Source organism: Adiantum capillus-veneris, chromosome 27, assembly GCF_014529385.1.
Source record: "Adiantum capillus-veneris isolate H3 chromosome 27, ASM1452938v2, whole genome shotgun sequence".
Lineage (NCBI taxonomy): Eukaryota > Viridiplantae > Streptophyta > Polypodiopsida > Polypodiales > Pteridaceae > Adiantum > Adiantum capillus-veneris.
Genome location: NC_140957.1, coordinates 75,301,063 through 75,322,670, shown reverse-complemented (window position 1 = coordinate 75,322,670; position 21,608 = coordinate 75,301,063). Strand labels below are relative to the sequence as shown.

General features: G+C 40.9%; 1 protein-coding gene across 1 annotated transcript; it reads left to right on the top strand.

Annotated features, from left to right (window-relative positions):
- Positions 1 to 1,489: 1,489 nt before the first annotated feature.
- Positions 1,490 to 2,164, top strand: LOC147422209 (ATP-dependent DNA helicase PIF1-like). Its single transcript, XM_086503037.1, has one exon. It carries the CDS (start codon positions 1,490 to 1,492, stop codon positions 2,162 to 2,164), a length of 675 nt encoding a protein of 224 aa, XP_086359163.1.
- Positions 2,165 to 21,608: the final 19,444 nt, after the last annotated feature.

Sequence of the window (21,608 nt, the reverse complement as noted above, 5' to 3'; positions counted from 1 at the left end):
CACACTCAGATCAAGATATTGTAATATTTGTAGGTACCCACATTAGCACAGATGGATCCATCTTGCCCAATGACCTTTCTGAAGCTTACAAGAACAAGCACCATAAGACTTGTCAAAAGAAGAGCAAAAGTTGCCGTTTTGGATTTCCACATTTCCCCATGCCATTCACAACTATTATCCGGCAAGGAATACTTGAGGCGAACATAGCTAGACAAGGTAAGCTTTACTTGCAACAAGTTGGAAGACAACTCAGCCGAATTGATTTACAAAATGCACCCACATTTGAAGAATGGCTAGAACAAGTACAACTCTCCATGGAACAGTACTTGCTTGCATTGCAAGAAACTATCTCAGGACCCACTATTTTCCTCAAGCGCAAACCAAGCGATATATTCATGAACAACTTCAACAAGTCAATAGCTTCACTTTGGAATGCAAACACAAATATACAATTTGTGCAAAACGCACATGGAGCTGCAAGATACTGCACCTCATACATGACAAAAATGGACAATACATTAATAGGAGCAATCAAGGCATAGCTTGATCACTGTGTCGCAAACAATGCAACAACGTTGGAGAGACTACGAAAATTTGGTAGCACAATCCTTAACACACAGCAGATTAGTTCACAACAAGCTTCTTACATATGTTTCCTGCTTCCATTGCATAGCTCCTCTAGAGAATTCATATACATAAATACTAATCTACCTAAAGAGCGTGCTCTCACTCTCAAAAAAAAGAACACCTTGCAAAAAATGCACCTGAAACGACAGATATCTTCTCTGCCTCCATCATTGACAAATATGCCTCGAGACCACACTCGTTCCTTGCCATGTGCTTGGCCCAGCTCGCTTCCACAACCAAAAATCCCTCCAAGCCTGACACGTTGCTGCGGAGGGCACTCATCATATGGTACATTAGATACAATAAAGCCAAAGACCCTGACAACCACTATAGAGAACAATGCCTTCTCTTCTTTCCGTGTTCAAGCAATGAGAATGAACACCTGCTCGAAGGTTCGTCTTGGATCGATGTCTACACTTCGAACATTGAGACAGTGAAAAACAATGAATCACATTTCGTTGTCGAAACAGCTCCGCTCGACAGGTTCACAATAGCCGTCACAACCTCATGCAACACGAGAAGTATAAGCTCCTTGAACGATTCCGACAATGTCAACGTGATGATCAACACCCCATCAAAGCAACCGACAGAAGAAACCATTTGCTTTGCATTTTTCTAAACATATTGGCATGACTAATGAGTATTTCCATGCATCGATAAAGAAGCTAAACCCACAACAACGACTCATCCTCGATGATGTCATGCTCAAAAAACACTTAGCGCCGTCAGAAAAGATACATCTCTTCCTCACAGGTGGAGCAGGCACTGGAAAACATTCACGTTGCTCTTGCTAGTCAAAGCCCTCATTCGTTTCTACACACATAAGTCAGGACACAATCCTGACTTTCCTAAGGCACTCCCAATGGCATATACAGGCAAGGCAGCATTCAACATTGGTGGCACAACTATACACTCAGCTTTACATTTACCTTTGATAACTATAAGCCTCGGAGCAAAAAATCTAGATGCATTGTCCTTACTTTATCAAGATTTGGAGCTTGTATTGTTTGATGAAGTCTCCTTGATAGGATCAAGTGTCTTCTCATTGGCTGACTCACGTCTTCATGCCATCAAGAGAAAACACGATCAGCCTTCTGGTGGCCTTGATGTCATACTTTGTGGTGGCCTCTGCCAAGCTAGCCCAGTCAAAGACTCTTGGATATTCACAAGCAAGCAACCTCTTCTAGAGGCGGTTGCACCTTCGTACTGGAATGAATTCCCTAAGTGCTACGAACTAACGATGACAATGAGACAAACCGATGGACAATTTATAGAGGTGCTCAACCAAATGAGAATTGGCTCACACACCAGCAGCGACCTTTCATACATTAATAGCTCCTTCCGCAGAGAGTTTCTTGCTGACATAACCATACCACACCTATTCTACTCTAACAAGGAAAAGGATGAACACAATGAAAAGGTCTTCGCACAGTTGCCCAGTGAGCCACACATATTCAAAGCGATTGACAAGCGTGCCGCTTCTTGCAGCAAAACAATAGCAATTCCATTGGATGCCAGACAAACTGCGGGTCTCTAAGCAACATTGTGTTTGAAACCAGACCTACTGGTTGAGCTATGCACTAGAGATCTAAATATTCTTGACGGCCTCGTGAACGGTGTAGAAGGCGTCTACAAGCTCTGCACTACATTCTCCGACACGACATGCCTCTGGATTCATTTCACCAACCCTAGCATAGGACAAAAACAAAGGTATGACCACCGTCATCTTCGCAACCCACTCAGATTTCCTGGTTGGACGCCAATTCTCCACATCGCACGCGAATTCCACACTGCCAAGAACTACTTCAACACCCTCACACGCAAGCAATTCCGAGTTCAGCCTACCATGGCCCACACAATTCACCGATCACAAGGGCTTACACTCAACACACTGGCTTTCAACCCTAAAGGAATTAGGTCTCACGGCCTCACATACACTGTTCTCACACGAATTCGTGACACTACAAATCTATATTTGTTAGAGAGCTTGCTACCTTGCAACATTCACACCAATGCATCTGTCCTCAAAGAACTCCACAGGTTGAGAACAGAAGCAGCTGCATCTCCACCAAGATACGCATTACATTGTGAAATCACTAAACGTCGTCTCCCTTGGAAAGCATGCAAACGATATCATCCACGACAAAATTCTGATGGCCTCCGACATCCTCTACCTACAAGAGACTCGACAACATACGACAACCATTCCAGGCTTCCATAGCATATCCTCAACACAACTACATGGCATCTCCATTCTCTATTAAAAAAACCTAATACCTATACAAATACGCATCTGCACAAATCAAACGCTTGAAATGATCCATGCAACTTTCCACTTCACCAACAAGTGCCTGGCGACAGTCATTTCACTCTACAGTGCACCGACATCATCGCTCCCACAGTTCCTGCATAGCATCTCCAATCTTCTTGACTCAACCCGCACCATGCGACCACTAATCATAATGGGATATTTCAACATTGACGCACTTCAGGAAACCAGCACATATAGAATCCTTTCCAACCTCGTTCTCTAGCACGGTCTCCACCAATTGATACACCATCCAACCACAATACACACTCTATGCTAGACCACGTATGGGTTAGCAATGACCTACCACAAACCATATCTAGCACTAACTACAACTACTGGTCCGACCACTCCACTACATACCTCCGCATCGCCAAAAACTAACCTTCCCTTGCTTTCTGCAGGCCATTGTGAGTTCTCACCTTGTTTCTCTACCCAAATTGACATGTTTACTTTAACTTCTTTACTTTTATACTTTATTTTTGTTCCAATTGTAAATAAGGGGCACAATATAAACTCTTCCAATTTTTAGGTAAAAAATGAAGAATTGTCTGTGTTTACACAAACTTGCAAAATTTTACCGATTTTCTTCGAGGAAATCTCAGAATGTAGTTCGAGTTTTACAGTTCTAGCTGGTTAAAAATACACTAAACCCCTCCTTTTTTGCAAACACAAATGTCCACTAGACCCAAATGGAATGAGAGGTACTAAAAATCGAGATGTTCAGTACATCAACGGTCACTCTCTTGCCACCTCAAGCACAATATATGCACACAGAGGAGAGGTGCCCCTGTGTGTGTGTGTGTGTGTGTGTGTGTGTGAGAGAGAGAGAGAGAGAGAGAGAGAGAGAGAGAGAGAGAGAGAGAGTTTCCCTAGCAGTGTGGTAGTCTTCTAAAAGCAATTGCATATTGTTTCAAAAAAGAGAAAGTCAATTCTACCATAAGAAATTCTTCGTATACTTATAGTTTTTCTTAATTTAAGTAATCTAATAAATAATAGCAAATAAAACTTTTTAATTTTTAGGTTAAGTTATGAAAAATTGTCAGCATTCTAAAAGTTGCAAAATTTATAAATTTTTGTCAAGGCAAGATTGAAATGTAGCCCGGGTTTTACAGTTTTGGCCAATTAAAAATAACTAAAGTCCTTTGTTTTTTGCAAGCACAAAGGCCTGAAAAAGCTGGATGCTTAGTACATCCACGGTCTCTCTCTCACCACCTCAAGCACAAGCTATGCACAAAGAGGAGAGGTGCACCTTTTGAAATTCTATTATACCCTTCCATAGGACGCGCGCGCCTGTGTGTGTGTGTGTGTGTGTGTGTGTGTGTGTGAGAGAGAGAGAGAGAGAAAGAGAGAGAGAGAGCTCAGGTTGTGAACACCAAAACAGGATGAAACTGTTGTGGTGGATGAGACCACCAAAATATGACTATAAAGGTCATATTTTTGATATCCAAAATATGACTATTAAGGTCTCCATATCCAAAATATGACTATTAAGGTCATATCGAAACCTCATAGATTTGAGGCTCAAAAAAAAGCAAAGGGTGTTTTTTTTAAGGGAAATGAGAAGTGTTATTTGAGAATGCAGCTTTGGACTCATGAACTTAGGTGGTGATTAGAATTTGGATATCTAGATCATGATTTCAACAATACCACTAGCATTTGGATATCTGGGTAGAGGCTCTTGGATTTGTTCTACATAATACATTTCTTTTCTTCATAGAACTCTAGAAGATTTTTTCTATATAGAGGCATTGATTGCCTTGACGATTGTTTGTCTTAAAAAGTTCTTTCACATAAAGAGATAAAGGCCATGCAATTGAAAATATCTTTATTTCAAAAGATATTGTATCTTTGCTCAACAAGGATCAAGTGACATCTATTTCTATTGAATGTACATTTTTAAAGAAATGATTTCTATGCCATGCTCCAATTAAAATTCGGAGACGGAGAGAGAGAGAGAGAGAGAGAGAGAGAGAGAGAGAGAGAGAGAGAAGTTACTGCTCCTTACGGGCATCCATTTTCCCATAACAAGGGAAAGATTGATAGAGGGAGATAGAGAGGTTGAACGAGGGGGGTTGAATGCCATTATGAATGTGTGTGTGTGTGTGTGTGTGTGTGTGTGTGTGTGTGTGTGAGAGAGAGAGAGAGAGAGAGAGAGAGAGAGAGAGAGAGAGAGTAGTTGTAACTCCTACGGACTTGAATTTTCTCATATGGAGAAAAATATTGATGGAGGGAGACAAAGAGGGTAATCAAAAACTTGTGTGCTAGTATGTGTGTGTGTGTGGGAGAGAGAGAGAGAGAGACACACACACACACACACACACACAGAGGAGGTTCCCAAATCATTTTTCTTAATCAAAATAATTTCTGAGTAAATAAGAGACACAATATAAACTCTTCCAATTTTTAGTTAAAAATTGAATAATTGTGTGTATTTACACAAACTTGTAAAATTTACCAAGTCTCTTCAAGGAAATCTTGGGAATGGAGTTGGGGTTTTACAATTTGATCATGTTAAAAATACACTAAATCCCTCCTTTTTTTGCAAACATGGGTGTCTCCTAGACCCAAATTGGAATGAGAGGTACTAAAATTTGGGATGTTGAGTACATCAATGATCACTCTCTTGCCACCTCAAGCACAATCAATGCACAAAGAGTAGAGGTGCACCTATGTGTGTGTTTGAGAGAGAGAGAGAGTTTCCCCAACAACATGGTAGCCTATAAGAAGCAATTGCATATTTTTTCAAAAAAGAGAGAGTCAATTCTACCATAAGAAAATGCTTCATATACCATAAGCAAAGGAACTCAACTATAAGACCTAGGATAAATGAACTCGGGATCCTCCTCCCTACCGCCCTTTATATAGGCTAGCTCCTAGAACTTTCCCTAAGCGGATCCCCATTGCGCACTAGTCTAGCTAGCCCTTTGCCTAGGTCCCTAACCGCCTAGGTTGGGCCTTGCCCCGTAGGACCCTTGTCCTGACATTACTCCCCCCTTAAGGAAGAGTTTTCGTCCTTGAAAACACAAGTAGTAATATCTTCTTAAGAATACTGATGTTCTCTTTATTGACGTCCCTTAAACGAGCTAGTTGTCTGTATGAACGATAATTGGTGCAGTGAGGAAGTTCAATGAAACCAAGAGCAATATCTTGATTTTCAACATTGTTGTATGTTTGCAACCACTTGGGTCTAAATGGTAACTCCATTTATAACTCACTTGAGTACTGTAAAGGAGAAACCATAACGAAGAGTTGCCCAAAGGCATAACCATTGTTCAGATCTTCTGAAGGTACTGGAATAATTCAAGGAAACCCCCTGAAGTTGAGAACCAGATTTTCAACTTGCGTGAGTATCTTAAAAAGCTTCATAGCTACGAAGAATTATAGTAGGGTGTGTCCTTATGGCAGACTTCTCAACGTATTGGAACACATAGAACTACAGGTTCTTCCCTAATAAAGGTTACTTGCCAACATACTTTGTCAGCACACCTGTGACGTATGAAAGTATTGACACAATCTCCAACCCCACCACAGGAGGTGTTCGAAGTCGAAAATTGTACTTAAGCAAATTCTAGAATAGAGAGAAAATCATCTATTCAAAAATGCGTTGTGTTAACGTATACTCTTAGCAGATCCTTTAGCATAAGATTACTCTTTGTAATCTGCCTATCCCCTTGGATGACTGACAATACTGAGGTGTGTTTTCCTCACGGTTTACAGACATTCGTCCCAAATGACTGGTAAACGGGGAATCACAATAGTGTATAACCATCGTGGTTAACTTGAAAAAATCTACAAACGCCCAAACCGAGCCATGACCTTTATTGGTGATGAGGAGACCGAAAAGTAATCTCATAGAGATAGTGCACATAGAGTGCAAAATGCTTCATAAGCAACAACCTGAGGAATATGCATGCCGTTCCAAATCATCCTTTGCTAAACACTAGGGCCCATAACACTTAGTGTGCATGCATATAGCAAAAACTAACCCGAACCTATATATCCATAATGGTCCTTGCCAATATTGATGGAAAATGTGATGCGCCTAGCACACATAAAAGGAATTTAAATAGTCCTAAAATGAAACTAAATACTTTTAGTTGCAATCTTTTGCAAGCCTTGCTGAAACGTGTGAGTCACAATAGAAGGTGAAACATTGATCACTTCTAGGTACAGACAATGAAACTTTTCATTAACAACTTATAGCCTTGCTATATGTATAAGCAACCATTTGAAATGTGTTTTGCAGTACTTGTACCTTAACAAGTCATTCTGAGTATCTGACAATTTCTCGCCATGAAATTGCTCCTGATACGTCGTGCTAAAAAATGGTCTAGAAAACAGATGTGACCAGCACCTAGTTAGACTTTGTCGTGACACATAATTGAAATAATGGCGCGAGTGTCAATCCAAAGACTCATATTTTCCACATGTGGAATATGTCTCATGTGAGGATGTATAAAAAAGAACATCCGTGAAGTACAAGATGTACTTGTGTGTGGAGACGCCGTAGTGCTATAGTGAGAGCAAGAAATCCACATAAGTCAGATGTCTAGCTCGTATTAGCAGCTATGCTGTCTCAACTGTGTGTTGCCTCTAGACTCCATGGTATAGATCAGCTGATGTAAGTGCAAGAGTATCAAAAACTCAACTTGAGCATCGCACTAGAAACATATAGTGCAAAAATGACACCCTAAACATCCGTAATGACAAGACTCTAGCTTGTCCATTTACGTCGATGTGTACTTCCTTGGGTATATCTTGAAAACAATCACCCAAAGAATGCCAATAGTTAGGCCTTACCCTTCTCCTGACATCGTCTCTTAGCCTGTTTGGCTCATAGCCCTAATGCAAAATAGTGTTCAATCGACGAACCGATGAAGACTAATTTGAGTAGCATCTTAGCCATGTGCCAGCTCTGTGAGAAGCTGACTCACGAGTAGAATATGTAGCAAAATCTTCTTAGAAGAGTTTCGTTATTCTTGAAAGAAATAAGAAAAAGAGAGAAAAGAAGAGCACGATGGGCTGAGGAACTTTCCTTAAATTTGTAGAGTGTGTGCCCAGAATGTGTGCTCTTAGACATCTTATGCATGAAGTGCAGCTTATCCTATAAGCATTCCACAATCTGTCTGTATGATGCTCTCATCAAGAGAGGTAATAGAAAACACAAGTTAAATCTTGACCGTCTACCGTGTAGGGTCGTGACTGTATGAGGATGACTTGAAAGGGGCACCTTGCGGTGAATCGAGACGAAATTGTAGATTCTTTTTAGTATTGTTGAGTGTTGATAGCAACCAACAATCCATCCGTAGTCTGTCCTTGACAGAGTTGCGAGTGTGTTAGCGTAAGCGTAATGCATGAAGCGGCGGATGTAAGGTCTCTAACCCGACCAAAAAGAGCACCATTGTACCATGGAATGAACATAATGGAAAAAGGTAATATTTTTAGCAGTTTTCCGAATTCTGTCAGTGCCATGATTTTTAGAATGTTTCAAAGCTTCGAAATTTGAATTAAAATAATTTTTCTAAAAAAATTTAAAAAATAGTAATTTTTTGGTCACCTGGCTCGTCCAGTTTTGACCGTCTCGAAAAACTGCATCTGTATCCCGAATTTGAAAAAAAAGCAGTTTCGTATCCTGGGGGCTTGTGAATATGGTAGGTACTCGGACCAGTACGCCTTAGTTAGAGCTCACTATAGAAATTTACGGCATTAAATTCCGACTCATATGGGCTGTTTTAGCCTAAAATCAAATTTTTCCTAAAGTTGTGCCGGGAGGCACCGGGGCTGGAGTTTGTGTGGGAGCAGGTTCCAGGACACTCTGAGACAGCTTTAGCAGCTAGGGAGTGCCCTATTGCCTTATGGGAGTTGTAGGAGAGTTTCCAAGCTAGAGAGTGCGTGTGAGATCCAGTTAGACTAGCTAACTAGACACTTGGTGGGAAGGTAACTAGAGTTGCCAATACATGAAGTGAGTGCTCACTCAGATGCTTATGGCAGCTAGGCTCGATTTTCAGCTTGGAGGATCCTATTTAAAGGTGTGCTCATACACACACACACACACACACATGCTCACACACACACCCAGTACACACACACACACACACCTACACACACCTTGGGAAGGTGCTGCTGACACACACAGTTTTTGAAGGAGAAGCAAAGGAGGGAAGTACTGCCGAATTCTCGTCTTGAGAACTCATTTGGATCAGAAAATTGAGAGGATTTTCATCCCTAATCACGGTAATCATGATTTAATTTATGCTCTTCTGTAATTCTCTTCATTATCCTCTTAATTCCTCGTCTACTATGCTTAATCCTAGCTATAATTTCCAATAGCTGCTCTCTAAATCTCCATAGCTATACTCCATTACATAATCATCATCCAATAGCTAATTATGAAGCCATTCATCACTCTCAACACTAAGTTGGTAACCTAACAGGACATAAAAGTGTCCTTTCAGGGTTTTGAAAAAAACCTCCAAAACCATAGTAGATCCACTCATTTTGTAAAATCCTTTCATGAGGTTATAGTTCAAGGCCTACTCCACATGGAAAAATTAAGAAACTTGCAAAATTTCTCATCTTTTGGTCACACCAAGCCTCCAAAGTTGATGGACCAGTACATTTGCATCAAAACAGTCATTTCTTACGTTTTGTTGCATAAAAATAAGATTAGGGATTTTTGTAGGACTTGAGATAAATTCCCTAGTTAACTTCAATGGGTTGGTGATCAGAACATATGATTGCTTCTCACTCACTATTTTTTGTTTTGCCAAAAGAAATAGGTACAAAAAAGTTGGATTTTTACCATTCTGCAAACCTATCATCAAAGTTTCTATAGCCACGCTCAATACAAATAATATATGCATGTTTTCTTAGTTACCTATTGTCCTTTAGGTTCATAAGGAGCCATGGAGCATGTCAAAAGAATAATACATCTCTTACCAAGGGCAATCTTGGGGACAAAGATGAAGTGCTAAATACAGTAAACATGAAAAAACTGGGTTCAACATTATGAGTTGTAGAATCCCATAGAAACTATTCAATATCTAGCCAAATTTGATCCTTATGACTAGATATGGTTACTACCTACAAAATGCATGTAGTTGTCACAAGAAACTAACAATATTGAAAAAGCTATACTTGATATACTAGAATGTTTTGTTTTCTTCTATAATTAAAAAAATCAACCATCGTTGTCTACTATGCAAAATAGTGTATTAGGTGCCCCAAAACTCAAGGAATATTAGCTTTATGTTACAATATGTGACATAGAAAATCAAAACTACATTTGGATATCATGAAAGCCACCAAAAAAATCATACAAGAGCTAAAATTGGCTAAAAAACAGGATTTGACAATTTTTGTAATTTGGTCATAACTTACAACTTTAACATTTATTTCTTCCTCGAAGCATCAGGACATGTTGAGGACTACTAAAGATAGTTCTCTAGCATTATAGACCTCACAAACATGAATTCTAGAGTCGTATAGTTGCAAAAAGTTGAAAAAAGCCAAAAACAGGACCCGTTTTTTCACACATTTTAGGTTGTGAAATGTTGTGCAAGGACAAGGTTAAAGATGGAATTGATATTCCAAAAAAATGTCGAGTTTTTTTCAGCTCATGAGACAACTTTCTAGACAGATAGCACCTGAAAATCCATTTTGAAACTCTTGACATAATTCAAGGAAAATGGTCACTTAACAGAACATAAAAGTGTCCCATTACCAACCTAGTGTTAATCAATGATTAATACATGATTAGAAGAGATCTCTCTCTCTCTAGGCAGCATAGTAATTAATTGTTAAGCCGGTAATGATGTAGATTTGATGAAATTCTTCCTTTACCACTCAATATTGTTGTAACTAAGTTAGATTCAATTTTCTCATACATTAAGATGTGATTAAGGAAAAATTAATTCCATCATTAAGCCACTAAGAAGAGAATTTTCTCTCACCTATGCATGCGGTAATTCTGCATCTTTCTAATTGCACTAGGAAAGTGATTTAGCTTGCTTAATTCATCTCTCTTGTAATTTAATTAGTAAAATTCTGAAATTCTTAATCATCTAAGCCAAGTGATTAACTTTAGAGCCGGTTTTCATAGGACAAGTAAAGTATTATCCATAAAATTACTACGTCTCGAAGGGAAAATCTAGCACTCTCGTATAAGGGGGATTGTTCAATGATTCTAATCTATCATTTGGATTGTGACGATGCTCTCGGAACTTGGCTCTTTTCTTCAAGTTTATCATTTAGGTAGTGAGTATAAAATGGCCCCGGTTAAGAGAACTCTTTTCGGTGGTGTCAACGACCGCAAGGCGGGAACGAGCAATGTTAATGGAAAAGGAAAAACTCCCATGGACGAACAAGCACCGGCCATCTCACGAGCCATTCACGAAGAGATGGAAGAGGTAGGTCACAATTTTATTCAAGTTGTTTAATTTAACCTTGCACACGTTTAGCTAGGACAGAACATACCCCCAAACATGTTGGAGAAATCCGACGAAAACCTCGGCATTTGAATTCATTTGTATATTAAAAGCTAAAGTAGGAAATAAATGATTGACGGATATACTGTTTGCAATAGGAAAGAATGTGTGCTAGGGAAAATTTATCTCGGCATGTTCATTCTATTTCCAATGTTGAATTAGTCGTGAACCCCCTCTTGATCACAGGGGGCAGAGTTCCTGGTTAAGGGCTCTTGAATCCACGACTGTTGGTTAAGCTATGGATACCCACGACTTGCTTTCTATGCGGTGGGAACCCACGTCTTTCTTTCTATGTGGTGGGAATGTCCATGTCGTGCTTTCTATGCGGTGGACATACCTAGTTGTATGGGAAGCTAGGCGACAACGGGAGGAGTAAACTCTCGCTGGAGGGGGGATGTTGTACCTCCAGAACATTGGAATTTTAATGAATAAGTTTGAGTAGATTTTTTACTAGAATACTGTCTTGGTTCCACTTGCAATATTGGTTGAAGGGTTCTCTTAACGAAAATTGTGATTCGGAATCTAATCAAGGAATGTTTATGTTGAACAATCATTGTGGTAGAGTTATTAGGACACACAAGGAAGTGTGAGTGTGGGGGTGGAAAGCCCGGGGCGGTTACTTTTTAGAATGTGTATGATATCATGTGAGTTAACCGGAGAGGAATATTAAAAGACCAAAATGTATAAAAATGTATACATACAGAGGGGGGTGGGGGTTTTTTGAATAGGCTCACAATGTAAGTATAGTATGTATATTGGGGTATTATTAATTACCTCTTGAACGCACGTGATATAGGGGTCTTTTTATAAGTGACTGCCCCGGGGTGGAAAGTGGGGGCTTGGCTCAGGTTGCCAATGCCTATGAGAAGGGTGGTCTTGATTGGTCGGGAACTCTCTGTCCCCATAGTGTTTAAATCGATACTAGTAATACTCATTGCCCCTAGAGCGGCGAAGCCTCAAGTGTACGTGCCTCTGAAACATGGGGAAAAAGGCACTTGGGATTTCTCTCCTCTTGGAAGATGGGTCTTAGGGTCGCTAGATAGGTTAAGTACACTTCCCCTACGAGGTGGAGCTAGATCTCACTGCTAGTAGGTTCGAACTCAACTCACTTTGTGATGAGAGTTCATTCGCTAGCTGAACCCTGAACCACTTTGTTTGATTTCGCTATAGATCTAGTGGCCACCAGGTTCACCACCATCAGATCCGCAGTTTGATATGGCGGGGTGGGGACCTCACACCTAGCATCAGAGCTATAGGTTTACGAACTCGAAAGTGATGTTGTTTGAAACTTTCTTTTAAAAAAATAAGGGATAGTAGGATAGCTCGTACTCAAATCTTGAGCATGATGTTTCCCATAATAATGACATTGGATTTTTCTAGTGGATTGTCTCCTGAGTGATGTTGAAGAGTTTTACTCATTGAGCTTGTTGGGATTCAGTGGGTTCCACATGATGTTTTTTTTTTAGAAGTCGTTTGTGCGACTAGTGCTACGGGTAGGTAGCGTGTTGATGCACATAAAGTTATAATTATGGATCAAAGCTCTCGAGTAAAGTTTTTATCATTATTTATCGGACAATTTTGGATGTATATAATGGAATTTAAACTAGTGGTGGAATGGTTAAATCATTTGTGATAGATGTACAGATTAAGTAGGATGGTTAAGCCCAAAAGTTAAATTTTGTCTTGAGTATGGAAAAGCCTAGGTTCATTTGAGAAGAGTGCTATAGTAATGAGTTTTATACCATTGGATAGGCACCGCTTGCTGCTCTCTACTCGGCAGCGTAAGAGAAGAAGATCCTCCTTGAACAAGCCCAGCCTCCACTCTTTAAGGGCGAGGGGGCAAATGTGGAGAGAGATGCGGAAGTGTGGATGGAAGCAATGGACGATTACTTCGAAGCTGCGGGAACCCAACCCGTGAATTAGACCATGCTTGCGATGTTCCGCTTGTCTGGCGATGCCAAGATATGGTGGAAGAAACATTGCAGGGATTTGGATATTAAGGGATCTTCCCAATCCTGGGAAGACATCAAAGCTACAATAATGGGACGTTATTTACCACCTGCCTATAAAACCTTGAAGATGAATGAGATGAAGTGAAAAGAACTCAAACCCAACCAAAAAGATATTTTTCATGTTGGGGAGGTTGTAAGGTCTCTAACCCGACCAAAAAGAGCACCATTGTACCATGGAATGAACATAATGGAAATAGTTACTATTTTTAGCAGTTTTGCGAATTCTGTCAGTGCCATCGTGTTTAGAATGTTTCAAAGCTTCAAAATGTGAATTAAAATAATTTTGTTAAAAAAATCCAAAAATAGTAAGTTTTTGGTCACCTGACCCGTCCAATTTTTATCGTCTCGAAAAACTACACCCGTATCCCGAATTTAAAAAAAAACATTTTCAAACCTTGAGTGGCTGCTTTCCCGTGGACGTAGCCCACATTGGGTGAACCACGTATATCGTGTGTACTCTCTCTCTCTCTCTCTCTCTCTCTCTCTACTCTATAATCTCGTGTATATAAATCTGTCTCTCTCCATTAAGTAATCTACTCAATTATCTATTTAGCTACGTCTTATTTCCTAACAGTTTAATTTAACCTTGCACACGTTTAGCTAGGAAAGAACGTACCCCCAAACATGTTGGAGAAATCCGACGAAAACCTCGGCATTTGAATTCATTTGTATATTAAAGTCTAAAGTAGGAAATTAATGATTGACGGATATACTGTTTGCAATAGGAAAGAATGTGTGCTAGGGAAAATTTAGCGCGGCATGTTCATTCTATTTCCAATGTTGAGTTAGTCCTCAACCCCCTCCTGATCATAGGGGGCAGAGTTCCTGGTTAAGGGCTCTTGAATCCACGACTGCTCGTTAAGCGGTGGATACCCAAACTTTCTTTCTATGTGGTGGAAACCCACGTCTTGCTTTCTATGCGGTGGGAATGTCCATGTCGTGCTTTCTATGTGGTAGACATACCTAGTTGTATGGGCAGCTAGGCGACAAACGGGAGGAGTAAAGTCTCGCTAGAGGGGGGATGTTGTGCCTCCAGAACATTGGAATTTTAATGAATAATTTTGAGTAGAATTTTTACTAGAATACTGTCTTGGTGCCGCTTGCAATACTAGTTGAAGGGCTGTCTTAACGAACATTGTGATTCGGAATCTAATCAAGGAATGTTTATGTTGAACAATCATTGTGGTAGTAATTAGGACACACAAGGAAGTGTGAGTGTGGGGGTGGAAAGTGGGGGCTTGGCTCAGGTTTCCAATGCCTATGAGAAGGGTGGTCCCGATTGGTCGAGAACTCTCTGTCCCCATAGTGCCTAAATCGATACTAGTAATACGCATTGCCCCTAGAGCGGCGAAGCCTCAAGTGTACGTGCCTCTGAAACGGCAGCTAGGCGACAACAGGAGGCGTAAACTCTCGCTGGAGGGGGGATGTTGTACCTCTTGAACATTGGAATTTCAATGAATAATTTTGAGTGGAATTTTTACTAGAATACTATCTTGGTGCCGCTTGCAATACTAGTTGAACGGTTGTCTTCACGAACATTGTGATTCGAAATCTAATTAAGGAATGTTTATGTTGAAAAATCATTGTGGTAGTAATTAGGACACACAAGGAAGTGTGAGTGTGGGGGTGGAAAGTGGGGGCTTGGCTTTGGTTTCCAATGACTATGAGAAGGGTGGTCCTGATTGGTCAGGAACTCTCTGTCCCCATAGTGTTTAAATCGATACTAGTAATACTCATTGCCCCTAGAGCCAGGAAGCCTCAAGTGTACGTGCCTCTGAAACATGGGGAAAAAGGCACTCGAGATTTATCTCCTCTTGGAAGGTGGGTCTTAGGGTCGCTAGATAGGTTAGTTACGCTTCCCCTGCGAGGTGGAGCTAGATCTCACTGCTAGTAGGCTCGAACTCGACTCACTTTGTGATGAGAGATCGTCCGCTAGTTGAACCGTGAACCACTTTCTTTGCTTACGCTATAGATCTAGTGGCCACCAGGTTCACCATCAGATCCGTTGTTTGATACGACGGGGTGGGGATCTCACAGCAGCAGAATTGAATTCACATCCCTAGCATGCCTTGCATAAAGAATGGTAAGCCCTTGCACAGAGTGATGGCCTCAAATGTGAGAACCAAAATTGTAAGTATCTTGTAGAATTTAAATTGGTAGGGATTCTGTCCGGTGCGGTCACTTTTTAGAATGTGTATGCTATCACATGAGTTAGCCGGAGAGGATTATTAATTCCTTTACAAACTGCGAACCGGTAGTTAATCCTCCAAACAGTAAAGCAACCAAAATGCTAAACCAAAGAGAGTAGCCTCACTGAACCCATAAAAACAACATAACATTCTGTTAGGATTGGCTCTGTATGCAGGTGATGTACGGGCATCCTAGTTGTTATCCATGTCACAAAGGTTCAACTTTTCTTTGCAAATAAACTTATCATTAAACAATGAATTTAAAAAAACATTGGTAGTCAGTTACAACTTCATAAAAAGCTTCAACAGCCTACAAACTGCCAATGATTTTAAGCATCTTAATAATTTATCTCCTTATTCTTGTAGGTTTGATTAAGATATGACCTCTGCCTTAACCATGCCTTGTTCTTTGCCACAAATGAGGCTATATATTCTGTCCTAGCTGCCTTAAGATTTTTTAAGATTTGTGATCTCTTGATCGGATCAACTATAGTACTCATCCAAGCGGTCATCCTATACCTTGGTATAACCTGATAATAGTAGACAAGTCATTTTTTGGCATTATTAGAAGTAAAATCTCTTATAAAATTTTATTATATATGCAACCCTAACAGGTTATGCCATAAACTTGAGAAACCTTTGTCTACATATGGATGGATTCATCAATTTTTTCTCAAAAAATTGAGAGTTCCACTACATTGACTATTCCTAAAGTAATCTGCACATGCTATATTAACATGTTGAGTCAAAAAGTATTTTATAAAAAAAAATTATTTTATGAAATTATATTTTCCATTAGTTGGTCAAGCCCCTATCTATGTACTCAGACATAATGTTATGTCGAGAATATCCAAAAAATTAAAAGCACCAGGAGTTTTAGCACTTGGAAACAGAAAATTGAAAGAAAAAGTCCAGCTAAGTGACCATAATAATCCAGCAAGAGTCAATAAACCAATCTATGTAGCACGTATACATCAAGAGCCACAAAGCCCTCTACTAGTTTATTCCTGCTAACCCAAACCATCTCTACCAGGTTATCAAATCAATACCAAACAGTAGCCTTGTATCCACATCATCACCAATTTTGGTCCAGTAAACCAGTTCAACTTAGCTTTGGACCTAGCCTAAGGAATTTAGTAAAACTTGCTTGTCTCGTACAAAGAAAACGAGGATACATACAAAGTCTATGTTATACATGAGAAAGGACCAGGATTTCTATACTTGAAGTTGAGCTTATGGAAAACCATATGAATCCAGCAAAAAGCCAGTACCAAAAAAGTCCAACATGAAAACCGCCTCAGTCAAGAATGCATTAAGCTGAGCTAGCTTAGTTAGTTTAAGAAGGAAGTTTTCCTCAAACTAAATTCATCCTTATCTCAACATGTACATGGTTACTATGCTTTAAGTTAGGTAAGGTTAGTATTAAGTCGAGATATTGGTAGCCAATGAGTCTAATGTAAAACAATTTCAGTGGTTGGAAAAGATCAGTTCCATTAACATACCAGCAAAGGAAATTCACCAAAATAGATTTCCCAGCCAATCAACCCAAGGTCGAGATCCTATGCTAGGTCATGAACCTATGCTGGCTCAGGCAAGGTCTATAAAGGACATTGGTAGTAAGCATCCAGCTAATCAACCTTCCCCTTTCAGAAAAGAGCCAATATTACATTTTGGTTATTAATTCAACCCCCAAAAAAGGTAACCCCACATTAGAACCATAACCAGTGACGGGAGCAAAGCGAACCCCGAACCCCCGACGGACTCTAAAACACTGGGGACCGAATGGCGCGCCTCGAGCCTGTCATAGTAAAGCAAAGAGGGGGGTCCACCTAGCTTGAGCGGCTAGGACGCAAACAACACACCACCATAACAAAGTTTTCATCCAAGAGAGATGGATGCTTTAGAGAAATGATGAAGAGGAAGGGGAATGAGATCAAGTGAGAGAGAGAGAGAGAGAGAGAGAGACTATAGCGGCTTAGTACTTAGGCACCACAGAAGGATGGCGAATCCGCACACCCTTCACACATACACAAGCTCACTCCAAACACAAAACTAGCTGGCGATTCCGCACACCTCACATGGGCAAAACATTGCAAGAAACATACTCACAAAACCTCAAGATTTATTTAGAGAATAAGGCGATGAAATGGGGAGCATAGGGTAGGGGAAAGAGAAGGGAGAGAGTGGTAGAGCACATGGCGGATAGGTGGGAGTTGATGGCGAAGACTCGCACGAGGGTTTTGGCCATCATCCTTCATTTAGCTGCCCTTCATCTTCCATAGCCCAAGGGTGTAGGGGTCATGCTCAAGACGAGCATGGTGATTGCGGTGATGGTGATGGTGTGGGTGTGTGTGTGTGCACTAGGCGCACAATGTGCATAGTGTTCTCTTTGGTGATATTGTGTGTGTATTTAGTGTGATGGTCACCCCTCTTTATATAGGGGAGGAGGGGGGAGAAATTCTACAATTTAGAAATGAAGAAATCATTATCTACATAGGCCATGTGACTGTTGGCCCCACTTGTGTGGTTGTGTGTATATGTGTCAGAACAGCAGTCTCATGAGAGAGAGACTAAGAGAGAGAGATGGGTTGATGAAAAAAAGTAAGAGTTGACATGGAGAATAAAGTAATTACAAGAGGGTAGAGAGGGGAGTGTTTTCAGAGGTGAATTTGTGTGCAGATGTGTGTGAACACAAGAAAAATCAGGTAACCACCGGGTGGGGATGGGTCTATGGGCACCTTTTTTAGTGAAACTCAGTGTGTGTGAGTGTGGGGGAGGTTATGTGGATATAGGAAAAGAGACATGGCGCCCTTTAGAGAGAGGGGGGGATATTTGGGTCATGGGATATGATAGGAGAGAGAAAAGGGGGGTGGGGTATACTGTTTTGGAAGATAGGAGAGGTGGCATGTGAGTTAGGGTGCATTATTGGTAAGGACAAGGGGTGGGGTAGCTTGAGGGGAGAGAAAAAGGAGAAAGGACAAGGGGAAGAGAGAGGGGTTTGACCTTTTGAGTGGAGGAGAGGAAAAGGGACACACGGTGGGGCAACAATGAAGAAAAAGGAGGCAGGGTGGGGATGGGCTCCCCCGCAGGCATGAGGTGGCCTATTTTACCTTTCTCATATATTTACATAATCATACTTTATTTTTTTCTCTTACTTTTCCAATGCCTTTATCACTCCCTCCCTAAGAGGAGGTTTCCATGGGGTGGGGACGAGAGAAGAGGGGTATGGGAGCTTGGCTTGTGAAAAGCCCCCATCATTAGCCCTCCCCTTTTGGCTAGAGGCATTCATGTCTCTAGCTCATCTGTTTGATCATTATCGTCGGAGGTGGCGGTTAATGGTGTGTCCTCATTTGGAATGTCAATAGGTGGAGCCTGGTCAAATTGAAGAAAATAAGGTTTAAGTCGCCAACCACTTACCCTGGTTTTATGAAGTTTTCCATCAGCCTCCATAAGCTGGTAGCTTCCATTGGCATACCCGTTCCTGATGATGAAAGGGCCTTCCCATCGGAGCAGGAGTTTCTTATCCTTGCGTGTGTCGAAGTGATTGTCGTAGCGGAGCACCAACATTCCTTTCTTCAATTCTTTTTTACGGAGATGCTCGTTAAAGCTAAGCCGTCTATGATCTGCTTGTGCTGCATAATAATTTATTGCTTCTTCTTTGTCCAGCTGCAGTCTTTCCAAGTTGATGATGTGATCTCTCAAATGCATGTTGTGTTGTTGAAGTTGGCTTGCCATTACTCTGAGACTTTGTAGTTGCACTTCAATGGGCAAGATTGCTTCCTTACCAAATACTAGATGATACGGTGTGAATCCCAAGGATGTACGAAATGAAGTTCTGTAGGCCCATAAAGCTGGTAGTAGATACTTATCCCAGTCTCCAGGATGATTGTTTACCTGCTTGGTAATAATTTTAGAAACCATTCCATTTACCTTTTCAACTAGGCCATTACATTGAGGGTAATATGGTGAAGAGTGCCTCCTTGTAATGCCCAATTTCTGCATTAATTCTCCTACCAAGTCTGCTCTGAAACCTAGCCCTCTATCAGAGATGATCTCTAAAGGTGTGCCAAACCTTTAGATAAATTTAGCTACCTCTACTGCTGTGATTCTAGTGATGGTTGTAGCCTCTGCCCATCTAGTCATGTAGTCGACCCCCATGATAATGTAGAATTTTCCTGAGTTGGCCCTAGGTAATGGCCCAATGGCATCGATACCCCATTTTTCAAATGGGCCATATGAGAGAATAGGTGTATGTGGTTCAGGCATAAGTGATCTAGTGCCGGCCTTTTGACACAACTTACACGTTTTGCACCAGTGGTGTACATCACGGTTGAGGCTAGGCCATATGAAGCCTGCCTGTAAGATTTTCCTACTTGTTATGTCTAGGGCAAAGTGACCACCACAAACCCCGTCGTGAGAGCTAGCAATTACTCCCGTGATTTCCTGAGAGAGAGGGACCTTCCTGAGTATTTGGTCCTTACCCTTACAGTACAAACCTTCATTGATGAGTCGATACCTTGTGGCCTTCCACGTCATCCATTGCTTCTGTTCCTTTGTTAAATCTGATGGGCATTCCCCTGTTTCCAAAAAATGCATGATGTCAAGCAAGGCATCACTGCCTTGAAATAGAGGGAGCTTTAGTTTTATTGATCCAACCACCACTTCCTGTAGTCTTTCACTTGCTAGGGCATCTGCTTCTTGGTTTTTATCCCTTGGGATATGGTGTATTTGAACTTCTTCAAACTTACCCAACAAGGTTTTTACACCACTTAAGTGAGTCCTTAAACTAGGATTCTTGCATGTCCATGCTCCATTTACTTGCCTTACCAGAAGTAGAGCATCCCCAAATACATTAAGCCGTTGTACACCTTGCGAGACGCACCATTGTAGACCCTTGGTTAGTGCTGCATACTCAGCTTCATTGTTAGAATGTGAATCTAACAATTGGCCCAACAAAAATACCTTTGTCCCTTTGTCATCAAAGACCACTATGCCTGCAGCTGCTTTGTCGGATGCTCGCTTGTAGGCTCCATCAAAGTAGAGAGAGTATGCTCCTTCTACCATCGGTGGTACTCGAGGTAATCGGACTTCTCCTTCCTTAGATTGCTTCTCCTTCCCTTCAAAGACTTGGTAGGTCGTGAGTCCCCCCAAACATGCCCTTGTCATGCTTTCTACTTGTACCGTGTAGTCAAACTCTTGCAGACGAACTAGCCATTTAGTAATTCTAGCAGACACATCCATGTGTTGTACAACATAGGGAAATATTTCATCCGTGGTTAGAATCACAAATTGCTTAGGCAACAAATATGACCTAAACTTTGTAGTTGCAAATCTAAGAGCTAGGACTAAGTATTCCACATGGGTGAAACCTTTCTCTCCTCCTGTCATCATTCGACTAGAGAAGTAGATTGGCATCATGAAAGATGTCGTCATATCCTTTTGGAGTAGCACAGCCCCCAATGAGTCATCACCAACACTTGAGGTGACATAGAATTTTTCATCCCACTTAGGTGGTGAGATAGTTGGTAGCGTGGCTAAGACCTCCTTTACCTTGTTGTAGTGATGTTCGCTTTCCTCGTCCCAAGTGAAAGTTGATCTTTGAGTGAGTTGTTGCAGTGGTAGAACAAGTTGTAATAGTAGATGTATGAATCTACTTAAGTACCTCACCTTCTATAGAAAAGAGACCAGTTGATGTGCGGTCGTTGGTGAAGGTAGGGCTATGAGTGTGGACACCTTACTTGGGTCGGCGTTGATACCTTTTGCTGAAATTTCATGGCCTGGTAGAATGACTTTACTCTCCCCAATGTGGCATTTATCCACATTTAATTGCCCACCTAGGCTCTGCAACCTGGCCAAACCTTCAGTTACCTTTTCTAAATGTGAAATACGGGAGCTATATATACAAAAATCATCAATGAACACTCTTATGGATGTTCCAAAGAAGGGTTGAAAAACATATGTGACATATCTTTGGAATGTGGTA